Source organism: Anabrus simplex, chromosome 13 (assembly GCF_040414725.1).
Source record: "Anabrus simplex isolate iqAnaSimp1 chromosome 13, ASM4041472v1, whole genome shotgun sequence".
Classification (NCBI taxonomy): domain Eukaryota; kingdom Metazoa; phylum Arthropoda; class Insecta; order Orthoptera; family Tettigoniidae; genus Anabrus; species Anabrus simplex.
The window spans coordinates 28117098-28139774 of record NC_090277.1 but is presented as its reverse complement, the minus strand read 5'-3'; the positions used below and the strand labels follow the sequence as shown (position 1 = coordinate 28139774).

Sequence of the window (22677 nt, the reverse complement as noted above, 5' to 3'; positions counted from 1 at the left end):
GAACCAACAAAGAGCACCATCAGTAAGAAATATAGCACCAGCAGGACAAGCTTCTTCCATGGTGTATGGAAATTATACACCACCACCACCACCACCACCACCACCACCACCACCACCACCACCACCACCACCACCACCACCACCACCACCATGAGGACAACAAACTGCAATAGAGAAGAACGCAGGGATGCAGGCTAGGAGCCTGGAAGACAGTGATTCCCCAACACCAAATCATTGCATGTAGCTTGCTGTTGCTCCAGAAGAATAAATCCCACTTGTATTGACTGGCCGAACACACACACCACTCTCAATCGGGCGGCACATCACCTTTCAACATCAGAGTGATATTCTAGCACAGTTCCATTTACCAGCTGCGAACTACTCGTTGGCATTTTTGCCATTAAATATCAGGAGCTAAGCAGAAGCAGCAAAAAATGCCACACCGCTCACAAAAAGTACAACAACGCCATGGCCCAGCAACAAACACTGGCCTTCTTGCCCCATTCTAAATAATGAAGATGAGAAATCTGAACCCGGATATCAACCACTTACTTACAATGTACAATATTATCACCAAGCTTCTGCCGAATGCCACGTGAGATTATCTCCTAGAAATTCAATACAGCAATGTAGGCCACACCGTCAAAACTTCTAAAAATTATTACACAGTCCTAGTCAACAAAATAAGACTGGCGCATTTTGGACATATGCCGCAGCAGAGAACCAGGCGCTACTAATCGCCTTTGAGTCCAGCCTCCACATGGTCAGCGGTGGCACAAGGAGTTGATAGCATCCACACAGACGATGATATTGCTGAAAAATTCCCGGAAACAGGGACTTCAAGTAATCCGGGCCATTCAGAACCTGAATTCTAACCGACACACCTCGTTGATGCGTATCCTCTCCCGGAATATGTCATAAATGAACCAGCTTGAGCGATGGATCGCTGATCTACGTGAAATGACGTCATGAGGAGGCCTCATGGTCATCTGGACAACAGCGCAGACACTGCAATCACTGCCAATTCTATGTATATCCTACTATCACTTTCTTCAAAATATATGTGCGATTTGTAGTGGTCAACACACCTCAAGTCCTTGCAAAAAAGGGGATCACTAAAATACAACACTTGCAGTGAAGATCATCCACCTTCTCAGTAAAGTGCAACGGTAAACATCAACCTTCCCCCACTCAGCCAGAAGAAGCGTTACCTATCACACCAACTGACATACCTACCCCACCCTCACCTTCCACTCTTCCCCCTCCTTATACTGAGAACATTCTGCAAATCATCAGTATGGGGCTCCAGAATATTCTCCCATTCCAACGTCCTAATGTTCTGTATCAGAAACAGCTAGGAGCACGATTGATCTTCCAAACTCACTCTGACGGCAAGTTCTCTGGGACGTGAAAGCACTGTGCATTATTTGTCCTTGATCCTAGTCCACTCTTGTAGTAAATCAAAGTTTATTATGATAATGTGTGTTCTTTAAGGGTCAAGTGACCACTGCCCCAATGGAGGTGTACCAATTAGTATTCATAAGTCCAACCCTCCAGAAAAACATTATCATTCTTAAATGAATATCTATTTGAAAACTTAAAAATATAAATTACAATTGGAAGGAAATTAATAGCTTTAGCAACAATTTATATACCTCTTGGCTACTCAGAAACTTGTAGAATATACCAATCGTAAATACAGTAAATACATCACAATCACTGATTAAAATTGCACCACCACCACCACCGCCGCCGCCGCCGCCGCCGCCACCATGACCACCACCACCACCACCACCACCACAAGCTGTTTACGATCAACTATTACATGATATCCAGGGTGTTGACTTACACTTCCCTTTCCCCAAACTGCCCTACATCAAATACGAGTCCTGAATGTCTGATCCTCAGCCCAAACCTAGCAACGAACTGTAACATTGCCATGTTACCTTCAATGGGAAATGACCATGTCCCTGTCCTACTAACCATAATAAATGTACTAACAAACTCACAGCAACATAACCAACATCCCCCAACAGTCATACGGTACACATGAGCCTATTGGGTAGCATACAGACAAACAACATTAGACATGATATGCAATGCTGAGCTACCTACCCCACAGCACGAACTACACGATAAAGTTAAGAAATTAGAATCCCCAATAACTATTGTCAACCAATTCCTTATTCCTCACCACACTTCCCATCCCCACAAACCACCCCTGCCACCCTAAGCTCTCCAAATATTAAAATATTCCCATCAACATTACAAGGCATACCTTCCATCCTGTGACCCTAATACACTGACTGACAGTGACAATGCAACACCAAGGAGGGGTGGTTCGAAAGGGATGAAAGTTGGGGAAAAAACAGAGTCGGCACAGACGAATAATTGATGTTTATTTCAAACCGATATGCAGGTTACACAATGCGCACGGCATCGACTCAGTAGGATGTAGGACCACCGCGAGCGGCGATGCACGCAGAAACACGTCGAGGTACAGAGTCAATAAGAGTGCGGATGGTGTCCTGAGGGATGGTTCTCCATTCTCTGTCTACCATTTGCCACAGTTGGTCGTCCGTACGAGGCTGGGGCAGAGTTTGCAAACGGCGTCCAATGAGATCCCACACGTGTTCGATTGGTGAGAGATCCGGAGAGTACGCTGGCCACGGAAGCATCTGTACACCTCGTAGAGCCTGTTGGGAGATGCGAGCAGTGTGTGGGCGGGCATTATCCTGCTGAAACAGAGCATTGGGCAGCTCCTGAATTTACGGGAGTGCCATCGGGCGCAGCACATGCTGCACGTAGTGGTGGGCACTTAACGTGCCTTGAATACGCACTAGAGGTGACGTGGAATCATACGCCATAGCGCCCCAAACCATGATGCCGCGTTGTCTAGCGGTAGGGCGCTCCACAGTTACTACCGGATTTTACCTTTCTCCACGCCGACGCCACACTCGTCTGCGGTGACTATCACTGACAGAACAGAAGCGTGACTCATCGGAGAACACGACGTTCCGCCATTCCCTCATCCAAGTCGCTCTAGCCCGGCACCATGCCAGGCGTGCACGTCTATGCTGTGGAGTCAATGGTAGTCTTCTGAGCGGACGCCGGGAGTGCAGGCCTCCTTCAACCAATCGACGGGAAATTGTTCTGGTCGATATTGGAACAGCCAGGGTGTCTTGCACATGCTGAAGAATGGCGGTTGACGTGGCGTGCGGGGCTGCCACCGCTTGGCGGCGGATGCGCTGATCCTCGCGTGCTGATGTCACTCGGGCTGCGCCTGGACCCCTCGCACGTGCCACATGTCCCTGCGCCAACCATCTTCGCCACAGGCGCTGCACCGTGGACACATCCCTATGGGTATCGGCTGCAATTTGACGAAGCGACCAACCTGCCCTTCTCAGCCCGATCACCATACCCCTCGTAAAGTCGTCTGTCTGCTGGAAATGCCTCCGTTGACGGCGGCCTGGCATTCTTAGCTATACACGTGTCCTGTGGCACACGACAACACGTTCTACAATGACTGTCGGCTGAGAAATCACGGTGATATAGATGTTGATTCCCATAGGGAATCTGGAATATTTGTCCTGAATGAGCAAATTTATAATACCAATATAAATGGTCCGTTATTGGACATTATAAATTTTCCAGCTAGCTCATTCTTGGTTGCCAGCGTTTCGCCCTCATGTGCTAGGGTGGGCTCATCAGTTGGTACCTAGCACACTTACCAATACGCTGGCCAGTGCATACCGTGGAGGCCACTGCGTAGGCTAACTGGAGCCACCGGCAGTGCCAATGCACTAAGAGACTTTGTCTCATCACTAAAATTTGATGCCTGCTTGGCCATCAGATGATATAGATGTTGATTCCCATAGGGAATCTGGAATATTTGTCCTGAATGAGCAAATTTATAATACCAATATAAATGGTCCGTTATTGGACATTATAAATTTTCCAGCTAGCTCATTCTTGGTTGCCAGCGTTTCGCCCTCATGTGCTAGGGTGGGCTCATCAGTTGGTACCTAGCACACTTACCAATACGCTGGCCAGTGCATACCGTGGAGGCCACTGCGTAGGCTAACTGGAGCCACCGGCAGTGCCAATGCACTAAGAGACTTTGTCTCATCACTAAAATTTGATGCCTGCTTGGCCATCAGATGATATAGATGTTGATTCCCATAGGGAATCTGGAATATTTGTCCTGAATGAGCAAATTTATAATACCAATATAAATGGTCCGTTATTGGACATTATAAATTTTCCAGCTAGCTCATTCTTGGTTGCCAGCGTTTCGCCCTCATGTGCTAGGGTGGGCTCATCAGTTGGTACCTAGCACACTTACCAATACGCTGGCCAGTGCATACCGTGGAGGCCACTGCGTAGGCTAACTGGAGCCACCGGCAGTGCCAATGCACTAAGAGACTTTGTCTCATCACTAAAATTTGATGCCTGCTTGGCCATCAGATGATATAGATGTTGATTCCCATAGGGAATCTGGAATATTTGTCCTGAATGAGCAAATTTATAATACCAATATAAATGGTCCGTTATTGGACATTATAAATTTTCCAGCTAGCTCATTCTTGGTTGCCAGCGTTTCGCCCTCATGTGCTAGGGTGGGCTCATCAGTTGGTACCTAGCACACTTACCAATACGCTGGCCAGTGCATACCGTGGAGGCCACTGCGTAGGCTAACTGGAGCCACCGGCAGTGCCAATGCACTAAGAGACTTTGTCTCATCACTAAAATTTGATGCCTGCTTGGCCATCAGATGATATAGATGTTGATTCCCATAGGGAATCTGGAATATTTGTCCTGAATGAGCAAATTTATAATACCAATATAAATGGTCCGTTATTGGACATTATAAATTTTCCAGCTAGCTCATTCTTGGTTGCCAGCGTTTCGCCCTCATGTGCTAGGGTGGGCTCATCAGTTGGTACCTAGCACACTTACCAATACGCTGGCCAGTGCATACCGTGGAGGCCACTGCGTAGGCTAACTGGAGCCACCGGCAGTGCCAATGCACTAAGAGACTTTGTCTCATCACTAAAATTTGATGCCTGCTTGGCCATCAGATGATATAGATGTTGATTCCCATAGGGAATCTGGAATATTTGTCCTGAATGAGCAAATTTATAATACCAATATAAATGGTCCGTTATTGGACATTATAAATTTTCCAGCTAGCTCATTCTTGGTTGCCAGCGTTTCGCCCTCATGTGCTAGGGTGGGCTCATCAGTTGGTACCTAGCACACTTACCAATACGCTGGCCAGTGCATACCGTGGAGGCCACTGCGTAGGCTAACTGGAGCCACCGGCAGTGCCAATGCACTAAGAGACTTTGTCTCATCACTAAAATTTGATGCCTGCTTGGCCATCAGATGATATAGATGTTGATTCCCATAGGGAATCTGGAATATTTGTCCTGAATGAGCAAATTTATAATACCAATATAAATGGTCCGTTATTGGACATTATAAATTTTCCAGCTAGCTCATTCTTGGTTGCCAGCGTTTCGCCCTCATGTGCTAGGGTGGGCTCATCAGTTGGTACCTAGCACACTTACCAATACGCTGGCCAGTGCATACCGTGGAGGCCACTGCGTAGGCTAACTGGAGCCACCGGCAGTGCCAATGCACTAAGAGACTTTGTCTCATCACTAAAATTTGATGCCTGCTTGGCCATCAGATGATATAGATGTTGATTCCCATAGGGAATCTGGAATATTTGTCCTGAATGAGCAAATTTATAATACCAATATAAATGGTCCGTTATTGGACATTATAAATTTTCCAGCTAGCTCATTCTTGGTTGCCAGCGTTTCGCCCTCATGTGCTAGGGTGGGCTCATCAGTTGGTACCTAGCACACTTACCAATACGCTGGCCAGTGCATACCGTGGAGGCCACTGCGTAGGCTAACTGGAGCCACCGGCAGTGCCAATGCACTAAGAGACTTTGTCTCATCACTAAAATTTGATGCCTGCTTGGCCATCAGATGATATAGATGTTGATTCCCATAGGGAATTTTAGTGATGAGACAAAGTCTCTTAGTGCATTGGCACTGCCGGTGGCTCCAGTTAGCCTACGCAGTGGCCTCCACGGTATGCACTGGCCAGCGTATTGGTAAGTGTGCTAGGTACCAACTGATGAGCCCACCCTAGCACATGAGGGCGAAACGCTGGCAACCAAGAATGAGCTAGCTGGAAAATTTATAATGTCCAATAACGGACCATTTATATTGGTATTATAAATTTGCTCATTCAGGACAAATATTCCAGATTCCCTATGGGAATCAACATCTATATCATCTGATGGCCAAGCAGGCATCAAATTTTAGTGATGAGACAAAGTCTCTTAGTGCATTGGCACTGCCGGTGGCTCCAGTTAGCCTACGCAGTGGCCTCCACGGTATGCACTGGCCAGCGTATTGGTAAGTGTGCTAGGTACCAACTGATGAGCCCACCCTAGCACATGAGGGCGAAACGCTGGCAACCAAGAATGAGCTAGCTGGAAAATTTATAATGTCCAATAACGGACCATTTATATTGGTATTATAAATTTGCTCATTCAGGACAAATATTCCAGATTCCCTATGGGAATCAACATCTATATCATCTGATGGCCAAGCAGGCATCAAATTTTAGTGATGAGACAAAGTCTCTTAGTGCATTGGCACTGCCGGTGGCTCCAGTTAGCCTACGCAGTGGCCTCCACGGTATGCACTGGCCAGCGTATTGGTAAGTGTGCTAGGTACCAACTGATGAGCCCACCCTAGCACATGAGGGCGAAACGCTGGCAACCAAGAATGAGCTAGCTGGAAAATTTATAATGTCCAATAACGGACCATTTATATTGGTATTATAAATTTGCTCATTCAGGACAAATATTCCAGATTCCCTATGGGAATCAACATCTATATCATCTGATGGCCAAGCAGGCATCAAATTTTAGTGATGAGACAAAGTCTCTTAGTGCATTGGCACTGCCGGTGGCTCCAGTTAGCCTACGCAGTGGCCTCCACGGTATGCACTGGCCAGCGTATTGGTAAGTGTGCTAGGTACCAACTGATGAGCCCACCCTAGCACATGAGGGCGAAACGCTGGCAACCAAGAATGAGCTAGCTGGAAAATTTATAATGTCCAATAACGGACCATTTATATTGGTATTATAAATTTGCTCATTCAGGACAAATATTCCAGATTCCCTATGGGAATCAACATCTATATCATCTGATGGCCAAGCAGGCATCAAATTTTAGTGATGAGACAAAGTCTCTTAGTGCATTGGCACTGCCGGTGGCTCCAGTTAGCCTACGCAGTGGCCTCCACGGTATGCACTGGCCAGCGTATTGGTAAGTGTGCTAGGTACCAACTGATGAGCCCACCCTAGCACATGAGGGCGAAACGCTGGCAACCAAGAATGAGCTAGCTGGAAAATTTATAATGTCCAATAACGGACCATTTATATTGGTATTATAAATTTGCTCATTCAGGACAAATATTCCAGATTCCCTATGGGAATCAACATCTATATCATCTGATGGCCAAGCAGGCATCAAATTTTAGTGATGAGACAAAGTCTCTTAGTGCATTGGCACTGCCGGTGGCTCCAGTTAGCCTACGCAGTGGCCTCCACGGTATGCACTGGCCAGCGTATTGGTAAGTGTGCTAGGTACCAACTGATGAGCCCACCCTAGCACATGAGGGCGAAACGCTGGCAACCAAGAATGAGCTAGCTGGAAAATTTATAATGTCCAATAACGGACCATTTATATTGGTATTATAAATTTGCTCATTCAGGACAAATATTCCAGATTCCCTATGGGAATCAACATCTATATCATCTGATGGCCAAGCAGGCATCAAATTTTAGTGATGAGACAAAGTCTCTTAGTGCATTGGCACTGCCGGTGGCTCCAGTTAGCCTACGCAGTGGCCTCCACGGTATGCACTGGCCAGCGTATTGGTAAGTGTGCTAGGTACCAACTGATGAGCCCACCCTAGCACATGAGGGCGAAACGCTGGCAACCAAGAATGAGCTAGCTGGAAAATTTATAATGTCCAATAACGGACCATTTATATTGGTATTATAAATTTGCTCATTCAGGACAAATATTCCAGATTCCCTATGGGAATCAACATCTATATCATCTGATGGCCAAGCAGGCATCAAATTTTAGTGATGAGACAAAGTCTCTTAGTGCATTGGCACTGCCGGTGGCTCCAGTTAGCCTACGCAGTGGCCTCCACGGTATGCACTGGCCAGCGTATTGGTAAGTGTGCTAGGTACCAACTGATGAGCCCACCCTAGCACATGAGGGCGAAACGCTGGCAACCAAGAATGAGCTAGCTGGAAAATTTATAATGTCCAATAACGGACCATTTATATTGGTATTATAAATTTGCTCATTCAGGACAAATATTCCAGATTCCCTATGGGAATCAACATCTATATCATCTGATGGCCAAGCAGGCATCAAATTTTAGTGATGAGACAAAGTCTCTTAGTGCATTGGCACTGCCGGTGGCTCCAGTTAGCCTACGCAGTGGCCTCCACGGTATGCACTGGCCAGCGTATTGGTAAGTGTGCTAGGTACCAACTGATGAGCCCACCCTAGCACATGAGGGCGAAACGCTGGCAACCAAGAATGAGCTAGCTGGAAAATTTATAATGTCCAATAACGGACCATTTATATTGGTATTATAAATTTGCTCATTCAGGACAAATATTCCAGATTCCCTATGGGAATCAACATCTATATCATCTGATGGCCAAGCAGGCATCAAATTTTAGTGATGAGACAAAGTCTCTTAGTGCATTGGCACTGCCGGTGGCTCCAGTTAGCCTACGCAGTGGCCTCCACGGTATGCACTGGCCAGCGTATTGGTAAGTGTGCTAGGTACCAACTGATGAGCCCACCCTAGCACATGAGGGCGAAACGCTGGCAACCAAGAATGAGCTAGCTGGAAAATTTATAATGTCCAATAACGGACCATTTATATTGGTATTATTGAGAAATCACGGTACGAAGTGGGCCATTCGCCAATGCCGTGTCCCATTTATCGTTCGCTACGTGCGCAGCACAGCAGCGCATTTCACATCATGAGCATACCTCAGTGACGTCAGTCTACCCTGCAATTGGCATAAAGTTCTGACCACTCCTTCTTGGTGTTGCATTTGCTCTGTCAGTCAGTGTATTTGGAAATACGGTTAGAGATGCTTGATCATTCATCAAAGCTATTAAAAGAAAAGCATGTGCAAATACTTGCACTGAATTATCCAACAAAATTGACGCTCGCAAATACCAGATCAAGTTAAAACTGACAAACAAAAACAATCCTAACCCTATTATGTTATAATACAAAACAAATCTGCACTCTGTGATAATGAAACAAAGACTGACATTTTTTCAGATCATTATAAAGTAATTTTCTCGCCATCTTCCGATCCCAATATCTACCATCTTAACCTCGATGAAATATCGGAATATTCGGGTATCACACAAAATACTCTTTGCCCTACCTTTTAATCCCCTCCAGCTACTGACTCTCAGCATCCCCTAAATGTTCCTATTACAGTCTAAGATATATGACACACTCAGGACTACAAAGAACACTGCCCCTGGACTAGATCAAATTTCTTACCGACACATAAAAGAAGCTCCATATCCCTTCCTACAACTCTAAAATAAAGTATACGCCATAATTCTTCATACTGGATTCTTCCCCTACCTCCCCCCCCCCAAATTGGGTACATGCCAAAAATCTTGTTATTTTGAAAACCACGGAAACTACCATCCCAATTAAATTCACATCGTCCCATAAGTCTACTAAGAGTGTGTTCTAAAAGAGTGTTCTAAAATCTTGGAAATCATCTTACCTCACTGTATATACACCTACCTCGACACCCTCCATCTCATACACCAGTAACAACCAGTTTCTATCCTAGGCACCCCATACACGACCATGTCTTTCATATCTCTGTATCCATCACCGAATATTTACCTACAAAAGTAATGTGCAGCCTTTAACAGTCTTGATGTTGAGAACGTCTTTCAACGGACTGATATATAAACTCCATCACCTTCCAGTTCCTATGACAATCGGGAATCACCCATTTCCTGGCCAAAATCAGTATCCATAACACATTTACCTGCACCTTTCCAATTAAAGCAGGAGTACCTCAAGGTGTCCCACTGTCACCACTTTTGTATGTCCTGAGGCTGTAGAATCCAATAACTGGTTCTTGCAATCCCATCTCCAAACCAATTTAAATGAACTCGAACAATGGCTCAATCTCTGAAAAATCAAAATTAATTTACGCAAAAAATTTATAATTTTGTCCTAATCATAATTGTAGATGTTGTCCCACTAACAAACTCCTTCTAACCTTAAATAATCAACACCTAGCTGTAACGACCACACTTACATACCTAGGCATAACGATTCAAAATCATTTTCAATGGAATGTACATCCGGACCAAATTTATAAAAAGGCATCCCACAGGATTCACCTCCTCCCCTGGCTGTTAGGTCCGACCTGGGGATTAAAAGCCATACAAATCACATAACCTACCAAGCACCACTTCCCAATTCCAAGACAGAAAATAGATACATTTAAACTAAAAATGGAATTACGGACAAATACAGATCACACATCTCTGGGTGAGGTTTTTGGCTTTTTCACATGGAGAGGAATTGGTTAATGATTTTATGTCATTGATTGTATAGTTAAATTTAAAACATATATAAATGTATCTAAGTAAAAAATAAAACAAGAAAAATATTTTTATTTCTGACAACTCGTTTTACAAAAGCAGAAGAAATGTTTTTAATTTACTTCCATAAAATGTGTGAATTAAGCACACAACCATAATTAAAACAAATAACTGTAAATGTAATTGGCCAAAGAGTCCATTTGTTAGACTGATGGCTCACTCCCGTAGTGGGGAGAATGAAGTAACTATTAAAATAAAACCATTGGTTCATCTCTCTTTGCCTCTCTCTGTCATTAGGAAAATATCTACCATGAAACAACCTACCCCAGGTTATATTTGCAAAGATTGTGAAGAACCTTCCTCTGGGGATACAATAAGAGTGTCATAAGATCTTGTGTAGTGCAATTCTTTGGTGCAAACACTGTACAAGTCTGTGCAAGACCCCTTCCAACGGCAAACATGAAGAAACCTGTAGTGTAGTTTCAACCAGAAAGAAGTTTAAAGAGCTCAAACGTATTCTACCAGATAATAATTTATTTATAAATAGTAAACTTAAAGGATTTCAAACTCTACTTAATTGTCTAGATTTACAACAAGTTCTGTTCCTATGCTCACACTTCAAGAGGAAGAAAAAAAAGATCTCAATGGTATTTACCATCACAATTAAAATTTTATTTCATTGCCTAAGCCTACTAAATGTTCTATCGCAGTGCAAACATCTACAGAAGGAGAGCAGCAGGATGAGGTACAAAATGAAGAAGGCGATGAAAAAGAAGACGACCGAGAAGGCCTCAACGCCTTTTTACCAACAAACCAGGTAAAATAGTTTTCTACATATCAACTGTCTGCACGTAGTCCGAAATGTTAACAACAAGCCTCTGTTACCGTATGTAGATGTAAGATCCCAACCTACTCGTAGAACACTTGTAAAAGATAAGAGCCGAACAAGATTGTCATTACAAAAAGTATCAAGCAGAGAATCTAGAAATAGGGCATAACTAAAGATGTAAAACATAACATTTCTATTCATTTTTTGCCGAACTGAGTTTTGAGTTTTGTACAGGCTATATCAAAACAGATGTTCATGAACACAAGCTTAACTGAGTTTTAAGAAAATAGTTGGATAAAATGTAAAAAGAAAATAAATTGTAATGCCTACCTCATTAATCTACACTATTCAGTCACTGCTCATTAGCCTGCACTCATTAGTAACTGTTAGGAATCCATTGCTCAATTGCCCCGTGATCATTTTGAATTGCTTATTAGACCCTGCTTATTGAGTCATGCTTAACTGACCCTTGCTCATTAGCAACTGCTCATTGCTGATGACCACACAGTTTTCAACAGTCTTACCCCTCACCTAGGCAGTTTACCAAACTTGAAAGATGGATGGGTATTTGTACCATATTTAGAGTTATATGACATCGTCTCAGCCTAAGTTAGTCTATATGAACTTGATATGCTACTTCTGACTGTCATTCCTAGATCAGCCTTTCAGGCTGATGGCCATGCAGTATTTCAAGACTCAAAAAGCTCTGCCACCTGAGGTACTCAGCCTAGGTTAGTCTACACAGACGTGAAATTCTGCTACGTTTCAACATCACCTCTGTCCAGTGATCATTAGATCAGCTCTTTAGACTGATGACAGTGAAGTTTTCAAGACGCAAAAAGCTAGCACTCAGCTCCTTGAGCTGCTCAGTCTACGTTATTCTACACAGACTTGATAGCTATCCTTAAACATATTTTTTAAGTTCTGAACCAAAGCCTTTAATCCCTAAGTGATGTAAACATTATGGTAGTCCGGTCCCACAGTGTACGGGCAACGCGTGCGACTGTCACCCGGCAGCCCCGGGTTCGTTTCCCAGCCGGGTCAGGGTTTTTTAATTTTAATGATTAATATTCCTTGCCTGGGATTTGTGTATTTGTGACGTCCTTAATCTTCCTTTCCTCACATAACACATTCCACAATACTGCCATTCCAATTATATCCAGGTTCATACAATATGATACCAGTAGGGGCAAAAGATCCACATGGGTCGACGTCCCAAACAAATAACATTTACAATAAAAAATAATAATTAAAAACATTATGGTGTGTAATTAGAAGTCTCTAAAGTGCAAATTTATAAGTCCAATAAGTTAGAATCAACAAGTGAGTGACTCCGTGGTCGCTCAGCTCTGAGACATTGAGATCGACCTCCATTACGTCCATATATGCTCAAAGCGCACAGGGTTGAATTTGGGTTTCATGGCAATAAGTGTTCCTCAGACTGAGGTTTCCTAAATACTGTGTATGATTGAGGTACCACTTCTATGTCATAGATTGACAAATATAGCCAGGATTCACTAACGCACACAATTGGTGGGTCTAAAGCAGCAAGCGTGGCCAGAACTGCCTGTTTACGCTTCACATATTTCAGGCTGTCAGCATTAAATCAAAACACAGTAACGGTCCTGTTTTGCGCAGTCTAATATTCTGAATTGCTAACATCACTATTTACACTGCTTGATGTCATGTTAAAAAATGATTTTGAGATTGAGGGGAATTACATTTCCATGACCATGTCTGTATCTTCGGCACATGTTCTCTGGATTGGTGAGTAAAAAATGTACACATCACAAATAGCTGATTCACATGATTTTTAGAATTACACGTTACACAGGCATTTGAATGAGCATTCTGAGTTTCGACCTGGGTTCAATTCCACATCTCCACTAACAGCAACCGAACACATCACAAGGTGGGGAAATGATACAGCTGTTTGGCAACTTGGTCCCTCCAGCAACCCTTCAACCCCCCAGACGTCTGATACCCATTCCTGTGGTGAACGGTAGACCTTCACTTCTACACCATGCCCAAAAATTAATCTCACATTTAGACACAACTAATAAGCACTTATTCATTTCTATACAATTATCTGTTTGTCAAGGAGTACTTTGATACTATTTTTGCAGATGTTATTACACTCAATACCAATAAAAACATGACACAAACTCGGAGAACTCATATCAATACTGTACCAGAAAATGATTATGGGGCCAGAGCATGGGAAGGATCTCAGGTAGTGTTCGGTTACTTTATGGAGCAGGTATAGAGATGGATAGTTTTGCAGGGCGAATAATAGATGGTAAAATATTTTTGACAATATTTATTAAAAATATTCATGAAAATCACCCTGCAGTTGAATCATCAAAATTAAATTTTCACTCAATATTTTCAAAAATAAAATATCGGTGCTGTTGTATTCTGAGACATCCACTTTAAAAAATGTCCGAAATAAATATCACTTTTTAGAGATCGTAAATACTCTACAGTCCATCTAAGATCTCATAAATGGATTTAAATACCAAAATAACACTTTGCACATAAAATTTCACTTAACCAAATTTCTAGGCTGCGTAAAAATTAAGTCCATCACTTGTGATGCAAACCTACAGTTTTTCTAATATTTTTAAACATAATTAACACTCTTCAAATAAAAGTTTTCAATGTCTTGCTGTATACTTCTACAGTTCATCTAAGTTGATTTTATAAAAAATAAAGTAGTGCACTTGCAGACCCTAGAGTTCATCTACGTGAAATTACTTCAAGTAATAAAAGCTTTTAAAGAGGAATTTACAGTTCAAAAGCAAGACATGAAGCCTTCCTGAATTATCATGAATAGCAAGCTGAAATTCACACGAAGCACTTTTCTGTTGTTGGAGCACTATGATTAACTGAGTGCTTTGTTAAAAGTTAGTTAGTGTCTAAGTGTAATTAGTCACTCCAAATATAAGAAAACCACCTGGAATCTGCTTATAAGGGTTGGTGAAGAACTGTCCTGCGGCTTGGTGACTGGAACTTTCTGCAGCGTGCGGTCACGGCTTGAACTTAGCACCTGCAGCGTGACAAGTCCGTTCAATGAAGATACCACGTTGTTAACCCTCGTCGACGTCCCTCGATGGGTATCATGATTGAAGAAACCACGTTAACCCCACGCTGGAAATGACGTTCGATGCAGCAGAATCTCACAACACTTTGCCAAGATTTCCGATGTTCTTTTAGAGATAATGTTGGAACACGGAAAGTTCCATTGGCACTATAGAGCTCTCAATTATCATTAAGGTTAGTATTATACACTGACACAAGCCTCGATGCACAGTTCGTATTCTCACGTTTGTTTTACGGTGTTAAATACGTGACTTAGAACATCACAGTCTATGCTACAGTATGGTTCGTAAGTCAGATTAATGAAGTAATGACCTACGGAAAACACAGTTTTTCACACACACAGTTTATAGAATAGGGATTTAACACTGTCACAGTTCATAACAGTCACTGATTATGTCTTAGGTTCGACCGTAGAATAATCATTACAGTCCATACAACACTTGAAAAATTTTCATTAATAACAGTCTCTACAACAGTCTCTGGAATAATACTGTTCATAGATTAAGATTTTATAAATGAATTTGCATAATACGAGTCCGTACGACTTAACATTGCCATAAATAGTTCTTAATATTCAGTTAGTTTCTCATGGTAGTGATCGAAATTTCGAGAAAATGCACGTAAATATAGTCACATTTATCCCTGTTATTGGTTGAATGTTTAGTGGAATAGTATCACACACAGTTCACAATTTTACTGGTATAGGAGAAATGTGTCTCAGAATCATTAAAATGGTCAAAAATCAGAAGTTTATTTTATCACATGCCATGTCTTAGAATACTGTCACAGTCAATGACAAAGTTCAAAATTACGAGAAAATGACAAAGTCCACAACACCGTCAAGTGGTAAATGAAATACTTCAATCTCCAATTACACTTCAATTCACAATTTCTATTGTAACTTCACTTGGTTAACATACTCGTAAATATTATATAATGACGATTTAGTCGGAGAAAATTTTATAACATTTCATTCGTCACGACGCGGTAGAAACTTTACTTGCGACGTCTTCGCACAACTTCAAAGTGCACGAGTGTGACTTCTACGTCTTCGCGGATCGCGACGGAGCATACTGTCGTTCTGTCATAATAGTAGAACACACTGGCTAGGCGCTCGGTTCGTTGACCTATTTTTATCCGGCTGCGAGCAGCACTCTGAGTCAGGTGATGAAGGGGTGATAACACTTCCCAAACTTCAACTTGTTATATCTTGGAAACCACAGGACGGATTAATCTCAGATTTGCAGGGTTGTACTTTTAAAACATGTGTTACAATTTAGTGTTCGTCTCATATTTGTTGATCCCGTTGTTGAGAAGCTTAAAAATGGTTTCGAGAGAATTCTAAGGGGAGGTAAGCTACAGGAAGTGCTGACGTCACTTGACCTTGCTCCACTCATGCGGTCTCCCTCACGCAGTGCAGTGAGAACGAGAACCTTCTCTCGCACAGCTGTTTGTGCATTGTAACTTAGCCATTCGCTCATGAATAAAGATTTATAACTCGTATGTGCCAGGGCCTATGCCTTCCTGGTACAATACGGAGCTGCTTGCCACGATACTGGACTATTTTCAGGTTATTTAGTTGTGATGACCTGAAGATTCAAATATTCGAGAATAACATTCTTGCCAAACCAAACATTTGACTCCTTCACTTTCCTCCAACAGAGCCAGACAAGAGGCAGTGTTGTCAACATTAACATTCCAGAATATCTCACCACCTGCCAGAACACTGAAGACGCCAAGGCCAACCACTCGCTCTCAATCAACCCCCAATTTTGTTTTTGTTTACTCACTTAAGTTAACCCTACCAGGATGCATTTCTCAAATAGGTAGCTTACCTGTTACTCACGACCATATTCCAGTTTTATTGATTTGATGCAGTAGTTCTTGAAATATTGTGATGAGTGAGTGAGTAGTGTTTTGCTTTTCTACTATACATTGCCCATGGTCACCAGATTGTGCAGAAATCAGCTGTGAGCTCACATCCAGGAGATAGTGGGTTCGAACCTCACCGTTCGCAGCCCTGAAGATGGTTTTCCGTGTTTTCCCATTTTCACACCACGCAAATGCTGGGGCTGTACCTTAATTAAAGCCACAGCCGCTTTCGTTCCATTCCTAGGCCTTTCCTCTCCCATCGTCCCATAAGACCTACCTGTGTCGTGCGACGTAAAGCAAATGGCAAAAAGAAAAGAAATCAGCTACTAATTAGAGGGTCTGATGTAAGAACAAGGATTGTGAATGACCAACAGGAAGCCTAGTTAAATGTCTGAGAGCAATAAAGACTTGACATTTAGACAATTAAATATCTCCAAATTGCATGGAGCAGTGTTTATAATGAGGTGATAGAGGTGAAGAAGAATAAACAAAATACAGATGACAGAATATAACACACCAGCCTCTGTGGGTCATTGCTGGATTTTCAGCCACTGGATCCCAAGATCAAATTTTCAAAGGTCAGAATAAATTCTGAGTACTGAAAGCAAACTGAGTACATCAGAACATGGTCATCCAACCGTAAATAATCAGGCCTTGAAATATACGAAAGATTCCAAGGATGTGTCTGATGTTATTCTTCCATCTGAAACAACACCAAGATAGAAATATACTATGCCATCATATGAGCCATTATATTTAATGGTTTTGAAATTTAACAAGCCACTGTAGGTGACAGTAGATATATCGATATCACAGAAAGAAGGTATCTGCGAAGTGTCACTAATGAATGAAACTGTGGTTTTGAAAGAAGAATGCAAAGATTTACAGAGGTATGAAAAGAGACAGAATCAAGTTCCTAATTCACTGCAGGGTGATTCTCTGGACTGGTCACGTTGCAGGAATGGTGAAGAGCAAGGTCAAGGTCAACCAGACACCCCAGGAACACCTATTACAATATGGAGAAATAAACTGGGATGGTAATATTAATAATCATTGTACTGGATCAGATACAGAGTGGTGAAAACTAGGTGGCCTGATGATCACTAGATACTACAGGCTGATTAATTTTAATTTTGTCGAATTTTCTCATTAGCCACGATCAAACCAACAAGTTCAGACCATGAGTGAAATAGAGGAGACAGAATTTGAGAATGATCTGTATAGACCAGAGCTCGCCTTGAACCCAAGATACTGGGATATCGAGGACTTCACTCCACCTCTTGTTTGAGCTGCTGAACATATAAATATCAAATTCCATATTGTTGATGTTTAGGGGTGTAAAATCTAATTAAGCTAAAGAGTACTTACCTGTCTTCTTCTTTGAAACAAGCAACCAACTGACCAACTGTGTGTTCATCAACACATATTTCATCCTTAATATTGGTGGAGGGCTGTAAGGAACAAATATGCAAAACAAAGTAAGATGTGGAAAGTAAACAGGTAACTAAAGTAAAAGTTCATAAATAGACATGACATACCTGACAAAATAAACTGCATAGTTGCACAATAAAAATATAAAAATATAAATTTATTATCTGAATGTGAAAAGGAAACAAACAAACAAGTGTCAAGTCAAAATTATATGAAGAACAGGAACAAGAAAAGGAACTAATGAAAGGATGAAGAAGACAGAACTGGAAGAGGGAGCAAAAGAAGAAGAAAACTTGAAGGACAACAATAATCTCTGCAATTTTTTTCTCTTCCAACAACTTCCTCTCATCGTGTTCATCCTATTATGTGTTGTTAAAAGACTGGTCACTTGTTTGTTTCCTGTGTTCCCACAGATGACTCTGATTGTTAGACAGACATACATTGGATCTTAACCTATCATGTTCATGTTCGTACAACAAATAGTCAGTTGTTGGAATTTTCATGGACTCTAGACAATCTGAAGGCTGTATCAATATAGATTTAAAACATTTACATTCAGATTTTAAAGGACAATGCTGGCCGTGTTTCCTATGGATAGCAAGTACACCACATTCCCAAAAGCAACAGAACTGATTCTCGGACAAGTCAGAGAATATTACCAGAATCTGACGGCTAGTTGCTGGTCCAGTCAGGCTATATGAGTGCAAAGAAGGTCTTAATTGATAGAGAGGTAGAGTACTTAGTCTAAAAAGGGAAGAAAAATGGCAGAGAAATTCTGTTGGGCTCATCACACATTGACTTATAAACTGCAGGCCATCAGGCTGAGCAGCGGTCACTTGGCAGAGTAATGCTCATTAGAGCTGAAGAGCCGCACGTTTTGGTTTGGTCTTAAAATGACTCAGTCCAGGGAGTATAAAACTACCAAATATGTTTCCTAGACATGAGCAGAGAGGCCTACCATTTTTAAAAATCATCATTCAACTAATGTTGTCTACACTTGACATTGTATGCAATGTTACATTAATGTTATCTCTCGGGTTTCTTGAAAGACAGAAACCTTACAATTTGCTTCCTCACAAGCGAACTTTCCACTGTTCTAACAAAGGTAAAAGGATTCAATTTAGTTAAATGTCATTGAGTACTTCATCAATAGAGCGATATTCAAATGAATTCATCAATTTAAACCTTACTAATGAAAGTTGAAACTCATAACTAATGTCGTATATTTTGAAACTAAGAACCAGCAAAAGAGAAGAAACTCCCATTGCAAATGCTGCAAAAAGAAATCAATGATCCAAATCGCATGGGTAACACGGCCCTGGAAAATCTCCAGGCTCAATTCTTCTCAGATGATTCTCTTCAGGATCGGCTGAATCAATGGATATGCCACAGAGCATATGTAGAATTATATTGACTTTAATGTAAAATTTTATACCATAAAGGCTACCTCATTTGTTCACAACAACAAAGCTTTAAACAACAACCCATACTAACTTCATGAGAATAAACATACTTGAAACAGGCGATTCTCCAGATATATCAATAAAATATTTTAAATGGACTGGTCATATGAAGATTAAGTTGGCCACAGGTGGATGAAAAAAAAATTATTTTTAATTAGCTCTAGAAAATGATGGTGAACTGAAGTATGTGGAGATAAGACCATTGGAACTTTAATAGTGACAACATTGCTGCAGAGAAGACACGCAACGGAATTTAATAATGTCACTGAGAACACACGTTAGTTGCATACCTGCCTCACCTCAGGGCATACATTCACACATCACACGCATGCAAACTGGCACATTGAACACAGCCTCAGGTAAGCTGGCAATATCGGACAGTGTTGTCACGATATTTTTGAAACATGAACAATGGAATTGGGTAATGACTGAATGTGCCAGAGGTCGGACAACATGACAGTGTCTTTAAGGTCCACAAGAAGCTTGCAGCGAGACTGCATAGCCTTACAGGGCAGTGGCACAGTGGGCAAAAGCCTTCAAACAGGGACGCCAATAAGTGGCAGACATGCGTCAGTCAGGTCATCTCTTACCATGTTGACACTGGTTGATGTCATATGATATGGTACTGGCCCGAAACACTGCGTTAGCGAATACGACTGTGCTTCACATTAGAAGGAACACCTAAGCTGAGCATGAGGAACATTTCATCAAAATGGGTTCTGCATGATTCAACAAAAATGCAGACATGATTACGGTATGATGCTAATTGTAGCCATTAGGAGTACTGTAAGTACAAAGAAGAGGCATTCTTATGCCATATCATTACGCTGGATGAGACATGGGCTAAATTGTATGAGCAACAGCTGAAATCCTGATCGAAATAATGGCATCATTACGGGAAACCACAAAGATTGAGAGTTCATGAGAAACCCAACCATGTGAAAGTTATTGTTATACTCATGTATGACTGTAATGGTTTTATCCTAACACACTGTGTTCCTCCACAGCAAACCGTCAAAGCGAATTAGCCATCATTTTCCACAGCAATGCTTGGCTGCATACAGTGCAAATGTGGCTGATTTGTTTGGTCGATGGGGCTGGGAATTGCTGTACCATATACTATAATTCATAGAGTTAAGCTGTTGTGACTTTGAATTGATTCGCAAGATGAAGGAACCACTTTGGGGCCTTTGCTCCAGAACTGTTTCAGAGATTGGTCAGTGAGTAAACTGCTCCATTCGAGCTATCAACGTAACAGGTGCTGCAAGAGATATCCTATGACGTCCACATCGTCGGTAACAAGATATACACAATGCTGATGACTACTGTGAAGGACATTAAATCTTGGTAGAACATTCATATCTTTTGTATGAGTTGTAATTGAATATTTGCTACTATTAAAGATCCAACCCTTGTATATATCCAGTAAGTTTCTATTTACAATTTGATTCATAGTGCTCCGGCACAGATAGGTCTTATGGCAATGACAGGATAGGAAATGGCCAGGAGTGGGAAGGAACCAGCCTTGGCATTAACTCATTGGCACCGACTTACGGAACTGTTCCTTACGCCGGGTATTTGAACCGAGCACCGATATACAGAACTGTAGTACCAATGTAGTTGGTCAGTTATAGGACTGTATTTCCAGCTAACTCATACCTGGTTGCCAGCGTTTTGCCCCAATGTGTTAAGTTGGGCTCATCAGTTGGTAAATAGCATATCCACCAATATGCATGGCTAGTGTATACACTGGAGGCCACTGCATAGGCTACTTGGAGCCACTGGCAGTGCCAATGCACTATGAGAGACATTGTCTAATTTCCAAAATTGATGCCTGCCTGGCCATCAGATGATATAGATGTTGATTCCCATACAGAACCTGAAACATTTGTCCTGAATGAGGAAATTTATAATACCAACGTAGTTGGTGCGTTATTGGACATTATATCCTATGCAGTGGCTTACACGTTATGCACTAGCCATACGTATTGGTGGGTGTACTATTTACCAACTGATGAGCCCAACTTAACACACTGGGGTGAAACGCTGGCAACCCAGAATGAATTAGCTGGAAAATTTATAATGTCCGATAACGGACCAACTACATTGGTATTATAAATTTACTCATTCGGGACATATATTTCAGGTTTTCTATGGGAATCAACATACAGTATATATCATCTGAAGGCCAGGCAGGCATCAATTTTGGAAATGAGACAAAGTCTCTCATAGTGCATTGGCACTGCCGGTGGCTCCAAGTAAACTATGCAATGGCCTCCACAGTATGAGGATGAGCTTGACAGTGCTAGCGAGAACACGTACGTGCCTCTCACTTAGCCGTCCCTCTCCTCTCACCGAGACCTTCGAGAGACTACACTACCTGCCCCAACCGGTTACCACTTCTCGGTACCTAGGTTTAGATAGGGAACTCTGGTCCATGGACCCGCTTAACAACGAATCATCCCGCGCCCACTAGCTCGATAAAGAATGTCCCCTCATCTACACACACGGAACCAGGCTCGCAATTCATGAAAGAGCAATAATTCGCTTCGGAAAGAGCAATTTGTCGGCGAGCCTGGGATCACTACAGACACAATCGCCAAGTAACCAGAACGTCCAGAGGCGACCGAGAGGGAAGAGCCCTTAATATCACAGTGCTCTGACCAACCAGCAGTCGCCAATTCTACGGCGGAGAGTGAGACACCCTCACCTCTCTACTCGACTGTGGCGACGCTGTTTTCACAGCACTGCAACCTCAATACCACATATCCGTGGACAGGGTTTGAGGGCAGGCTCAAAGCAATGGTCGCTGGCAGGCGCACCGAGCCAGCCTTTCTTAAGGCTGACCCAAGTTGCCCTGCCACGCGCGGCCCCAACAGGTCACAAATGACTCTCGCTCTGGACAATGACTCCGTAGAGCAGGAAATTAATGTGACAGACGGTGTTTCACACACGAAACACTACATATTACACAAGCTAGACACAAACACTAACTCACACATGGCCGCTAAAGCGAACCGGAGTCTAGGCTCGCACCTTATGGTCCAGCCCATGCCGGCCAGCGCCGAACGCTGCATAGTTGAACCGGCAGCTGGCGTAGTGAAGACTGGGGTCAAAGTGCCGCCCGGCCCGGTGGCGCAACAGCCCAAACCCTAAACGGAGAGCACCTCTCCGTCCAACGCAACCCACCCACTCCTAACCAAACTGGTGGTTGACCAGCCGGACACCGGGAAAGTGGGACTGAGTCCCACCAACC

General features: G+C 42.5%; 1 protein-coding gene across 2 annotated transcripts in view; it reads right to left on the bottom strand.

Moving 5' to 3' along the window:
* Positions 1-22677, bottom strand: part of LOC137502902 (gastrula zinc finger protein XlCGF57.1-like) — a 45617-nt gene that overhangs the window by 9145 nt on the left and 13795 nt on the right. Inside the window, exons 2-4 of one of the 2 annotated variants that reach the window (XM_068230094.1) lie at positions 17896-17978; positions 10440-10546; positions 10160-10305 (exon numbers count right to left, since the gene is read on the bottom strand). In XM_068230094.1, the coding sequence (XP_068086195.1) occupies positions 10277-10305; positions 10440-10546; positions 17896-17978 (219 nt within the window). In that variant the 3' untranslated portion in view covers positions 10160-10276. The remainder of the gene's footprint in view (positions 1-10159; positions 10306-10439; positions 10547-17895; positions 17979-22677) is intronic. The other variant, XM_068230093.1, reaches the window with a different exon arrangement.